This window comes from Rhipicephalus microplus, chromosome X (genome assembly GCF_043290135.1).
Source record: "Rhipicephalus microplus isolate Deutch F79 chromosome X, USDA_Rmic, whole genome shotgun sequence".
NCBI lineage: Eukaryota > Metazoa > Arthropoda > Arachnida > Ixodida > Ixodidae > Rhipicephalus > Rhipicephalus microplus.
In genome coordinates this window covers 249,215,410-249,228,603 of record NC_134710.1, presented here as the reverse complement: position 1 = coordinate 249,228,603, position 13,194 = coordinate 249,215,410, and the positions used below count along the sequence as shown (strand labels likewise).

The 13,194-nt window shown below is 45.9% G+C and overlaps 1 protein-coding gene across 5 annotated transcripts in view; it reads right to left on the bottom strand.

The window, feature by feature from the left end:
- The window catches only part of LOC119162424 (uncharacterized), a 32,621-nt gene extending 19,895 nt beyond the window's left edge, over positions 1 to 12,726 (bottom strand). Inside the window, exons 1-4 of one of the 5 annotated variants that reach the window (XM_075878909.1) lie at positions 12,279 to 12,726; positions 9,056 to 9,193; positions 7,720 to 7,872; positions 7,342 to 7,605 (exon numbers count right to left, since the gene is read on the bottom strand). In XM_075878909.1, coding sequence (XP_075735024.1) covers positions 7,543 to 7,605; positions 7,720 to 7,872; positions 9,056 to 9,193; positions 12,279 to 12,632 — 708 coding nt within the window. In that variant the 5' untranslated portion in view covers positions 12,633 to 12,726 and the 3' untranslated portion in view covers positions 7,342 to 7,542. Of the gene's footprint in view, positions 1 to 7,017; positions 7,606 to 7,719; positions 7,873 to 9,055; positions 9,194 to 12,116 lie in introns of those variants that run through there. The other 4 variants (XM_075878906.1, XM_075878907.1, XM_075878908.1 and 1 more) reach the window with 4 other exon arrangements.
- Positions 12,727 to 13,194: the final 468 nt, after the last annotated feature.

Sequence of the window (13,194 nt, the reverse complement as noted above, 5' to 3'; positions counted from 1 at the left end):
ATGCGATTTAGGAACTCGCTTAACCAGAAAAAAGGTGCGCGTTAGATTCGAGTAATTACGGTATATGCCTGTTGCTTCCTAGGTGACAAGTGTCGCCAGAACTTCCCAGGAGCAGAAAGCAAGAAGTTTTTGAAAGATATGTTGAAAAAGTAGTCTTTTGCCTTCTTTATGGTTTCATTTAACTGCAAACGCATATTAGAAAATTTTGATACATGAGGAGATGACGGGTTCTGGCGCAGTTTTTTGCGCATCTTCTTTAGTTTGCGTCCCGCTCGCACTACTTCCCTCGTCGTCCAAGGGCGAGAAGATTGCGTTCTGATAATCTTTGAGGGGACATGACTTGAGACGCATTTAATAAAAAGATTCTTGAAGAAACTTCACAAATCTTCGACAGAGCAACTACTTGACTCATAGACATCACTGAAATCAGAAAACAATATATCTAACAGGTCAAGAACGGCGACGTCATCAGCAAGAGTGAAATTTGGCACTACGCGTTTTCCTTCACTTCTTTCCTTACGCGCAGTGAAATGCTTAAAGATAACAATCGATGGTCGGATACACCGTCATAGACGCTGTTATGACCGTCGTCAGTAGGTGCCACGCTGTCGCTGAGAAGCGTAGCTGGGCAGCGCTCCCACGCCTGGAACCCCAGTTGTCTCGGAACCAGCGTCCAGAGCTGACGGGGGAGCGGCGCTCTTTTAATCCTCAAACAAGTAGCCGACTGGCCGGCTGCCTATGCCCGCCAGGTGTTGTCCCTGCTAGCCGGAGGATGAAACGTCGTGTCGTTACGACGCCGTAAGCCGTTTCAGAGAGGACAACAAAGACAGCATCTTCCTTGGAACAAACCGCGGCCGCCATCACAAATCGCCTTGCTAATTGAGCAAAGAGATCAGCGGACCGTTTGATGTCTGCTGTCAGGAGCTTGGGACCCCTCGACCAGCGGCACACACACGACGACGAAGAGCCCCTCTGGCGCCACCTTGCAGTGCAGTGATCACAACTCAATATTGGATGTTCACGTGGGCCGTGCATGCTCGTACCCCTCGCCTGTTGTGTGTGTGTGATTGGTGTTCCACTCAAGAAGAAGGAGCCCGACAGGGCTTATAACGACGCCGCAGAGTGCGGGACGTGGCTCTAAACCATGTAATGGTTCAACCACCACGCTCGTGGTTTGTGAACTCCTAACCTAATGCTGTAAATAATTGTAAATAGTGCCATAAACCTGCTGGTTTTTTTCGTATCCCCATCTTGTAAGCGCTCGTTTCCTCAATCCGAAGCTACACCACGCTACCACAAAAGACTGTGCAGACCCCGGTCCGCAACAACTGGTGGCAGCGGTGGGATACGAAGCTGCAAGTGACAACATCAGTCGGCCCAAGGGAAGCAGCTGTCTGGAGACATGGATCACGTATGGGTGAGTGCTTCGCTTTTTCTTTGAGTGAACCAGGTCCTAAAAGAGGGTAAATTTTAGAAATTGTAGTTAACTTTGCCGAAAAACTCAGTTTCGCCGTTCCAGAAATTTATTTTGGAAGCAGTGAGCACTCAGTACGATCATGGACTTACGAGAGCTCCAGAAGCCGGACTTGTTGCTGTTGAGTGAGGAATTGGGGATCGATACAAAAGGTTTGGCACGAAAACCCATAATCATTCAAGTGATTAGTGATTTGGGGGCTGATGATGAGGAGCTTAGCGAAGCATGGGACCTCATCAGTCGAAGAAAGAGACAGCAGAAAGAAGAGGAGGAGAGGCGTGAGCGCGAAAGAGAGGAGCGTCACTTAGAATACGAGCGTGAAACAAAAAGACGTCGCTTAGAACAGGAGCGTGAAATAGAAAGACTGGCACACGAGATTGCGATCCGTAAACGAGAACTCGAGTTGAGGAATAGGTCGGGCAGTAGTCCCCAGCAAGTGGTACCTTATAGCAACTTGAAGGCCGAGTTCTTGATGTCTAGGTACATGCAGCCATATACAGATTCTGGGGATATTGGCTTGTACTTTATGTTATTTGAGTGGAAGTGCGAGAAACTGTCATTTGAGCGAGACACATGGTGTCAAAGGCTACTCACGGTTCTGCCTTGCGAGGCAGATGAAGCTGTTGCACGACTCAGTGAGCAGGACGCGAACAACTACGAGGTAGTTAAGGCAGAGATGTTCTGGATGTTCGGAACTTCTGTCTGGAGAAAAGAAGTGCACCTCAGACAAGAGTCTGAAAGAAAGCGCGGAGCAGAAAGACGCTATTCACGGTTCTGCCTTGCGAGGCAGATGAAGCTGTTGCACGACTCAGTGAGCAGGACGCGAACAACTACGAGGTAGTTAAGGCAGAGATTTTCCGGATGTTCGGAACTTCTGTCTGGAGAAAAGAAGTGCACCTTTGACAAGAGTCTGAAAGAAAGCGCGGAGCAGAAAGACAAGAGTCTGAAAGCGAGGCGCGTCGGAAAGCACTCGACGTCGAAGCGCATCATGAAACGCCAGAACCAGAGATCGCACAAGAAAAGGGAATGCATATTCTCGAATGCATCAATGTAAATGATGTAGAGAACGAGGCCTTGGCTGGTCTCGAGGTAGAGACAGTATCAAAAGACAGTCCTTGCGAGGATGAGGTGTGTGCCAACAGCCCTAGTGGGCTCAGTAAGAAGCTGGAAACCATTCTCATGCCTCGAGAGGACGCCTCGATATCGTCACATGTAGATAGGGTTAGCACAGTGGCTAAACAGAGCGAGGACGTGACGCTTTAGGAGTGCAGCGATACCATCAGAGAGGGCCCCGTTAATGGTTTCATCAGTGTTGACAAAGATAATTTGGCCTAAAAGTCCGTCGTGATGCAGAGTTCGAAAAGCATTAGCGGGAGGGAAGACCTAGCACCAGCTCCAACGAGCTTCCCAACGTCTGAGGTTACGACGCGACATGATGATGGCATCGAGAGAAAAGAGGCAAGCAAACATTGTCAAAAACGAAAGAAGATAGATGTGTGGGGTTTAACGTCCCAAAACCACCATTTGATTATGAGAGACACCGTAGTGGAGGGCTCCGGAAATTTCGACCACCTGGGGTTCTTTAACGTGCACCCAAATCTGAGTACACGGGCCTACAACATTCCCGCCTCCATTGGAAACGCAGCCGCCACAGTCGGGATTTGATCCCGCGACCTTTGGGTCAGCAGCCCAGTACCTTAGCCACTGGACCACCGCGGTGGGGCGAAAAGGAAAGAAGCGGAAGCGTTCGGCACTGCCTAAGCCTAGGGCAGATCCCACTCCGTCCCGAGAAAGACGAAAGGCTAGGACGTTAATTCGTTTCAGGAAATGTCCATGGTGGCATCCATGGAGGCACCAGCGGCGAGGCAGGTGTGGAGGGGGAAAACATGGTGCGTCATCCCACCGAGAGGCGCGATTCAGTTGGCCGACTTCGGGAAAGCGGCCTTGCCCGGAGGGTCAAAGTCGAAAGGGCAGAGTGGGTAAATACCGCGTAGGGGCGAACACAAAGAGAAAATGGCACAGACTTCCTGCCTGTTTCTGGCCCCCCTGTCGCATTCCTGGGGAAAGACGGCCGAAGTGCAAAATGAGGCGTGACAGCAGGACACAGCTTAGCGTTCATGCATTTTGCAGCCTCTGGCGTGCTCGAAAACTGCCGGGACCACGACCACATCATGTGCGATTCAAGCGAATCTAGTTTAGAAAAGGGCGCGGTCGGATTTAACAATTGTTGCAGTGCGTGTCAAGTATGGTTACTCAGAGTTGCATTGGAGATGCAAATTTCGGCCAGTTAATTTTGTAAGTTACGTGACGTGGTGATAATTTTTCAAAAGGAAAACCGCTGAACTGAAGGCTGAAAATTGAAGTCCGTTAATCATTTGTACGAATTTACCGATAAGGCAAAAAAAATGTGCTAATTTTTTTCAGTGTTTCAAAGGTTTCGTGTAGTGTCGTATGCCTTCACAGTCACGTGGATGTGGCGTGAATTGACATTTAAGGAAGAAGATATTAACATAAACAGAATGATTTCGTAAAATGATTAGGTTTGGCACAACACAGTGGAGTTGTCATTGCACGCATTGAGAATTGAGTCATTGGTGCATAGTTTTAGCAAAAAAACCTGTGTAATTGTTGCAAGATGTTTAAATGAGTATTGCACCTAGGATTGTTTTTTGTGTTGTACACAGTCTGTTACAACGTAATGTAAGGATGAACGTTTAGACCAAATGTGAAGGCTTAAGCGTTTGGTTAGTAGTGCCGTGCATTTTGCAGCGCTGTAAGAATGAGAATTGAAAACGCTCAGAAGAACTGTGTTTTTTTAATCAAAGGCGTTAGCAAAGGCAGGTAACTAAACGAACAAACCTGCTAGAAGGCAGTGTTTGTTACTTTTTTGTTGTCTTCTTTGAAGAATGATTATCTAGTGATCATAAACAGATCATCAAGCTTTTCCCAACATTTGAGGTAGACCGTTAGGTCACAGCTTAAGTTAAGCTTTCGGGAGGCTGGTGAGCTTCATGTCTCAGTAGTAGACGTTTATTGGCGGCCGTAAACAAAGACAAACACCAGGACAATTTTAGCACTCGCTGAAGCCGAGTTCCGGACCAATGCTCTCCGCGGGGCAGAACCGATGAAAGTGGTCAGTGATGAAAAGAAGGAGGTAGCCGTTTTATGTCAGGATGACAGTGTTAACATGCAAAGCTGTGCTTTACTTGAGCCAGAAATTCGGCTCTCGTGAGATAATGTACTGCGCTTAAGGAAAGGAGTGCGCTTGCATTGTGTAGGCCATTCCTCAGTTGCAGTGTTATCTCGGAGGTGCTAAATTGAAAGTAGAGACAGACCAATGTCTCCTTACGTGGCTGCTAACCGTGACATCGAAGAAAAATTACCTTCTGAGGTGGAGCTTGATTCTTCAAAATTATCATTTTGGCATTAGGAAAAGGGCAAATTGAAGCTCAAGTGAGTCCTGAGAGTTCCGAGTGTGAGCTTTTTGTTAAAAGCTAGTGAAGAAAATTGGTTTGCCATCCCTCTTTTGGCTTGGTTTGTTCGAAGGGGGCCGAGTGCTTGCTTGTTGCATGTGGTTGAGTTTCAGAAACGGTGTCGAAGATTCGGCAATTACCCAGACCATGCCACAAGCGAAGGCCAGTTCCTGGCGTTCAACAAAAGACCCTTTCCTCGTCCCTGAGAGCAGCAGCGGTGACTGCTGCCCTCCGTGACTCATCTGGTGAGGGGGAAGCTGTTATGACCGTCATCAGTAGGCGCCATGCTGTCGCTGTTCTCTAGGAACCAGCGTCCAGAGCTGACGGGGGAGCGGCGCTTTTTTAATCCTCAAACAAGTAGCCGACTGGCCGGCTGCCTATGCCCGCCGGGTATTGTCCCTGCTAGCCGGAGGATGAGACGTCGTGTCGCCACGAAGCCGTAAGCCGTTCCAGAGAGGACAACAAAAACAGCATCTTCCTTGAAAGAAACCGCGGCCGTCACCACAAATTGCCCTGCTAATTGAGCGAACAGATCGGCGGACCGTTTGATGTCTGCTGTCAGGAGCTTGGGACCCCTCGAGCAGCGGCACACACAGGACGAGGAAGAGCCCCTCTGGTACCACCTTGCAGTGCAGTGATCACGACTCAATATTGGATGTTCACGTGGGTCGTGCACGCTCGTACCCCTCGCCTGTTGTGTTTGTGTAATTGGTGTTCCACTCAAGAAGGAGGAGCCCGACAGGGCTTATAACGCCGCAGAGTGCGGGACGTGGCTCTGAACCATGTACCGATTCAACCACCACGCTCGTGATTTGTGAACTCATAACCTCATGCTGTAAATATTTGTAAATAGTGCCATAAACCTGTTTGTTTTTTTGATATCCCCATCTTGTAAGCACTCGTTTCCTACACCCGAAGCTACACCACGCTACCACAAAAGAGTGGGCAGACCCCAGTCCGCAACAAGGCACAAAGCAGGTTTTCGACAAAGGATTCTGTCACTCACAAGAAAAAGATCCAAAATAGATTGTGCGTTACTTTGAACATGGGTGGGTTGTTTTACTAACTGTGTCAAGTCATGAAAAAGAATGTCGACCAAGGGCTCAGCAGCACTAGAAAGCGGTTCCGGGAATTCCGCGTCCCAATTAACTTGAGGAATATTAAAATCGGCAGTTAACAATATATTACAAGTGCATGTGTTGTAAGAACAAAGAAAATCACTAACATCATCAAAAAACGCCTTCTCGGCATTTGGAGGGCGGTAAAATGCACCCACAACCAGGTTCATTTCCTCAAGGTGTATTTTAATAATGACACTTTCAATACCGTCTCTATTGGGAAGGCTAGTCACATTGAGGTAGTTTTTAAACAGGACGGCCACACCCCCACCACGAGATGGTCCGTATTTCCTATAAATGCCATATCCTGGGGGCGCTATTTCATCGTCCTTAATTACTGAATGTAGCCAAGTTTCTGTTATTAGAATCAGATGAGCTGCATGCACTATTGTGATACTTTCTAGGTCATGAAGTTTATTAATGATGCTGCACGTGTTCAACTGAATGCAGCGAAGTGAATTGCCTGATTGTGCTTCAGTTCACTGTTGAGATTCCTTGACGACATTACCTGGAAGTGGCACTCGATCGTTACGGTCTGCATCCCAAACGAACAGAACACCGTTAACTCGGATTTTGTCGTAGATTAATTTCACCTTTTCGACTGCCCTTCGATTTTCCGGCATGCTTTCCCAAAGTTTTCTTCTTTTATGTCGTGTAGCTTCCGAGAAGTCCTCGGAAATCAAGAAACCAGTAACCTTTAGTTTGAAGCGATTTTGAAGCACAGCAACCTTGTCACAGTAATCAATAAGCTTTAGAATTATAGGGCGAGCCTTAGTAGTTTGGGCCAAATTCTGTGAATTCTTTCCGCAGACGATACTTGTATTTCCAGGGTATCGGTAAACACACCTTTCAACACACTTTCTCTGAGTTCATCGAAACTTTCAATAGTTGTTTCCGGTATACCGAAGACAATTAGGTTGTTCCGCCTATTTCTATTTTCAAGATCAGCTAACTCGTTTTCCAAGCTTACGACCCTTTTTTCCAACTTGTACGTCATTGTTTTCACTTCCTTTACAGCCATAGCAACTTCTTCCACTTTTTTTAACTTCAGCTCAATGCCATCCAGCCTTTTCCGAATGCTCTTATGACCATCCAAAAGCTCAGCAAGCAACTTTTGAACGTCAGGGCCGGGATTCGGCTCAACGTCGCCACACAACAAAAGCAAAGAGAGAAGCATTTCACGTACACCAAAACAGATTCTGCTTAATCTACATGGGCATGTCAGCTGGACAAAGAAAGGGTCGTCACATTAGACAGATGAAACATCATCACTAACCTGCATGAAGAAAATAAATGGATTTGACATGATGTCGACGCGAGGCCAGCCGACATGCCCACTGAAGAAGTTCGATGGATGCCGTGTATTCATATCTCCGTCCGGTGACGTCGATGTAGCCGCATGTGACACTTCCAATCCTTCCCAGCACCGCTTGTAGTGCACTGGTTGTCCTGCGCAGTCTTAAAATTTTTCCAGGGGTTAAGCGAGGACGAATGTGCAATGCGTTTCTCGGACCATCGCCATCGATCCCAAGACGAGACGCTGCATGAAGAAAATAAACGGATTTGACATGATGTCGAGGCGAGGCCAGCCGACATGCCCACTGTCTTTATATCAGTCCTTTTCTATTCAAAAGATTCGAAAGTGTTGCCTTACTGTAGTGACTACCGCAGGATCAGCCGTCTTGGGTAGAACAAATCCTTTAAGTCTCATGAGACTTCCCCGATCCAAAATATCTTGCATTTTGCTCAACTTGGCCTCCATAGGCTCCACTGTGTCTCCAAACCTTATTTCTGCTTCAAAGGCAAGCTGTAAGAAATGCACATTCTATGAAACTTTGTGGACCTCTGAAAACAAAAACAGGCCTAAGGATAGCTTCAACTCGATTTTGCTCAATGATATAATGAATGAAATCAAGCTTCACAACTGCTCAAGCAACTGAGTTGATTTTATAATCGTCTTGACTTAGAAGACATCTTTGAACATTGATTGGTATAGCAATGCCTTATCACTAGTTTTTAAAGATACAAGCTGGTCTGATAAATGACCATTCACTTTTTCAATTAACGAATGCTACGGAGCTCTGCTGAATAAACATAAATCATGGCTCACAAAATAAGACTTAACTTTACAGAGCCGACGCGATTTAAAAAACATGAGCGACCCTTACTACGTCAAGATTTGAGAAGTATGAGAGCAAATCATCTTGTCCATTCTAGCTGTGGCTCTCTGTGCTTGCAGCCAAAAGCATTTATATTTGCCCGAAGTACTGACAAAAAAAATCTGTGACCATACCCTCAATTTCCTAGCAGAAAAAGAAAGCATAAAACGAGGAATCGTACACATTAGTAAAGCATAGATTATAAAATAAGCTATGTTTGTGTTCTCCTCACAAGCCACACACGAGTAACGTTCATGAAAAAATGCCTTAATGTAAATAAAACGGCTAAGTCCATTACACCCAACTGCAGAAAATGTATACTCATAAATGAAAATTGGTAGCATAGTTGAAAAGATGGTAAGCATCTCACCAACGAAACAATACAAAATTATCCTGTCTGCAAGCTATAGCTTAAGAAAATGATGATGGGGTACAGCACAGGAAGACCCCGAAAAAATAACATTTTTATTTGAGAATCACAAATTTTGGGAGGCAAGGGTACCTTCTAAATTGAAAAGCAGCACAGTCATTTCTAATATTTGATGTCTGGTGCAGCTGCAGTCAATAGGCATAAATGCTTCAACTGTCAACCAGTGCAACCCTCAATACCTGTATGTCACTTTGCCTGCCGAGAAATGGTTTACCAGTGTAAGAAGGAGCAGGTAATTGCTTATAAGGGTAATATGGTCAGTGGGCACTTTTTCTATAGAAGAGATTTTTGAACATTGATTGGTATAGCAATGCCTTATCACTAGTGTTAAAGGTTTTTTGCCTGACATGTCAGTTGTCAGGCAAAGTTTGAACAAGGACTCTGAAAAATGACATTCTCACCTTGAGTTCAAGGAGAGCGTCAGGACCTGGAATGGGGTTGCTGGAAGTGTGGTCACTTGCTGCAGGCTTCTCACTTTTTTTTTTCGTTCGAAGCAGCCGTATTCTCCTCGTTGCACTCACAGATTGCATCAATGAGTTCTGATATTGCATGAGTCAAGATTGAAATACATAGCAGTATAACCTCACATAGTAGTGGCTTCTCCAGATAATTGAATAACTCTGTGCTCTATATAAAATTGTTATAAATATGTTATGTAGCATAATAAATGTTTAATTTATGTTATTTTTAATGTTGCCAGTACGTATCAACATCACTATTCAAGTCACAGAATGTAATGAACTTCGCGGCATGCGCAAAATCAGTGTTACAAAGATAAGCCAACCTCTAATTTTATCCTCCATCTAAATACGCCGCATGGTTGCACGAGCCATACTTGAACTGCCGGTCGGTTAGGCTGCAAGATAAGATGCTCACAAATCATAACTGCATGCCTACTACATGCACTGTTGATGTTTGTATCATGAATCCCGGCTGTGGCGGCTGCGTTTCCGATGGAGGCGGAAATGTTGTAGGCCCGTTTACTCAGATTTGGGTATACGTTAAAGAACCCCAGGTGGTCGAAATTTCTGGAGCCCTCCACTACGGTGTCTCTCGTAATCATATAGTGGTTTTGGGACGTTAAACCCCACAAATCTTTGTTTTTATCATGGCATAACACTCTGTAATCTGGCCAATTGATTTCAAAAAGACTAATTGTACTTTATGCACAATATAATCTAAAACTAGCGTTGCTTGTAAGCTCCACCTGCATTAGGCGGTTCCATTGATTCAAACCACGAGTGAAGCAGACTGCACTAGTGCACTACCTGACAAAATACATCAACCAGTTGAAAAGGAACTGGCAAATATTTACTTGATAAGTGTGAAAACTATCTCTATAGAGTTCACAACTACTATAAACGAAATCGATATTTGCATGGTAAAATACTAACTTAGAATTCATTACCAATTGTTGCAGGTCAAGTCCACGCGCTGAAAATTCGAAATAGCGTTCGGCCCGCAAACGCTGGTGTCGAGGCTATGGTGTAGCTTACATCGTGCATTTGAGCTTGTGGGGAAGCCAAACGCTATTCTAAAAACTCGTATGGTACCCGAAACGACCGCGACGCAAGCTAACGCTATTCTAAAAACTCCCAATAATCCCTTCCATTTCTCTGCGTCACAGGGCAAGGGAAGGATGGCGTGAGCATAAAATAGAAATTCATTGAAAAAAAAAAAAACAAAAAAAAAACAAGAAACTATGACAGAAACGCATAGAGCCAAACCTGGGCAGTGAGGCCATAAACGTGCTAATGGCTAAGAAAGATTCCCGGGGCGATGATCGCGGTTTCGCAAGCACTGTGGATTCGTGTCACTTATCAGAATAAAACAACAGCGCGAGCAGCCCATAAATTAAAAAAACAAACACCGATAGCTCCAAGGACGTAAGCTCTGACAAATCAAGGCAGGTTCCTTTTGGCGTTGCATAAGTCATTTGCCAGACTTTGAGGTGGCTGTTGCCAGACTGCTGCTAAATTTGGCTAAAAAATTTTCTCCCGTAGTTGTGGCTTTTCCGTAAGAGTTTGGTGCCATCCGCGGTGCATTTTGCGAGTGCATGAGTGACCCTGGCAGTTTTAATTAACGGAATGAACAGAGCCTAGCAGAAGTCAAGCGTGGTGCTGCCGTGCAATTAAGAGGCTGTTTTAATTTCGTTTTCATTAACGGAATGAACCGCGCATTACAGAATTCGTTTCAATTAACGAAATGAACCGAGCCTAGCAAAAGTCGAGGGTGGTGCTGCCGCTTGACTTGGTGCTGCCACCGTGGTGCTGCTGCAATTATGAGGCCAATTTAATTAACGGAATGAACCGCACGTTACAGAATTGGTTTTATTTACTGAATAAACCGCACGTTACAGAAGTTGAGCGTGGCGCTGCCGTGCGAATAGGAGGCTAATTTAATTGACGGAATAAACTGCGCCTAGCAGAAGTCGAGCGTGGTGCTGCTGTGCAATTAAGAGGCCATTTTAATTAACCGAATGAACCGCGCCTAACAGAAGTCGGGGCTCGTTCTCTTGCTGTGCTGCGGGCATCTGTGCAATTAAGAGATCGCGTGTCAGTGTTAGGGATGAAGGGGAAAACTGAATAGAGTCACAGGAGGTGATGCGCTGCCCCCCTTACTTTTCTTTTTTTTCTTTCAGCTGATCGTGTCGCGTCGACCGCACGCTACGACGGGGGACTCTACGCTTACCCTAGCTGTGTCAGCACAAGACATCGTTCGGACTCGTATATACATGTGATGAATAAGCGTTCCAAGGCTGGTTAATCGGGGTACGTCGGATATGCTACAGCTATGTATGCCTGGAAGGCTGCTTTATCAAACCGCGCTCGACTTCTAGGCGCTGTTTATTCCGTTAATTAAAACGGCCTCTTATTTGCACGGCAGCGCCACGCCCGACTACTGCTAGGCGCGGTTGATTCTGTGAATTAAAACGGCCAGCGTCGCTCGTTCGTGAAATGCACCACGGATGGCACCAAATTTTCACAAAAAAGCCCCAACTACAGAAAAAACATTCGCAGTCAAATTTAGCGGCAGTCTGGCAACACTAACCCTCCCAGTCTGGCAACGCTTTATGCAACGCCAAAAAATAACCTCGCCGACAAATCGGCGTGGATGTTTTAGCGTGCGAGCGCGAGGAGGTCCCGGTCTCACGGCTCGAAGATTCACACCCACTGAGCGACCATCAATATCTTAATAACTAGTACTGTAAGGGGGCACACGGATTATTCGGAAACTGTCATGCGAACCAGCAGCATGGTCGGAGTCATGTCGAGCACATTCTGGCCCACGAACACGCAAACTGACGCGAATTACCGTTTACCAAATACGCCTCGCCAAAACTAGGTGAAGTTTCACGCGCCGAGAGGGAAGTTGCACCAAAAAACACATTTCCACGCACACTTTACGACAACGTGAACGTCAAAGCTAACATATTCGTTCGACATGCCTTTCCGCTCTTACCTCGTGATCCCTAGTTAAGCGAAGAAACTGCCATCGTTCCGTCATTTGGATTACTCGATTACGCACACTGGAAACAAATCCGCCTGAAGCTACATCAGCGGTGTCTGAATTCATCTGAATACACACGGCAGCGTAATGAGCTGATGAATAAACAGCCCTAACCTTTGCGCCTCTCCGCCCGGACGGTGCCACTGTTCCCGCCAAACTGACCAACAGCACACCATCTTCATGTTTAGTAGTTCGCATCCGACGCTTCACACGCTTTTGCCAGCAATATTCTGTGTCTGCCACAGATGGCGTGGGTGAAGCAGAGCGTTTAGAACTAGCAGAGGGAAAGCTGAAAGGTAGAGGCGCTGCAATCGGAACAACTGTTAGAACATTCCCGTTTTTGTGCTTTGGCGTTGAAGTCACTTGCAGCCTCACTGTACTTTGCGTCCCAAGGCGAACCGCGGCGCAGTGGTAAGGTGGCTCCGGAGTGTCGGCGTCGTTGTACGCCGCCACCTTTCCTTCCTCCATGTACGCGCGCACATAGAGTTTCCCACAATACTAACTAGAGGTAACTCTGGCGCTAGTATCTATAGGAGTTGACAACACACGGCGCTTCAGCGAGCATGAGAATGATAGGTAGTACCACGACCTCCTCTGTTAGTACACACATTTGTCTAATTTTCGTACTTCTGGCTCCGTGTGTGTTCGTGTGGCTTGGAGCTTTTTTTTTTTCACGAAAACGAAAATTAGCAAATGTTCACCGTTTGCACTTCACAACTTTATTCTTTTAAGCTTAATATTTTGAATTAAGTTCCTAAGTTCAAAAGGGTTCATTCTTTCTTTCAAAACAAAACCGTAACCAGTAATAAACAAAGGCGCAAGTACGAAGACTAGGCAAATGTGTATGACCGTGAATGAATGGATATGGCTGTACCCTTTAAATTGGGCGGTGGCTAGCGCCATCAAGCCGTAATACTTACTGAACAAAAAATTAGATTTATTTTTTTTCCCTTAAATACTTTGCAGCGAAGGGTTCAATTTTCACTCGTGGTTTGACTTTAGCCACCATTCAGATAACCTCCTTTTAGTT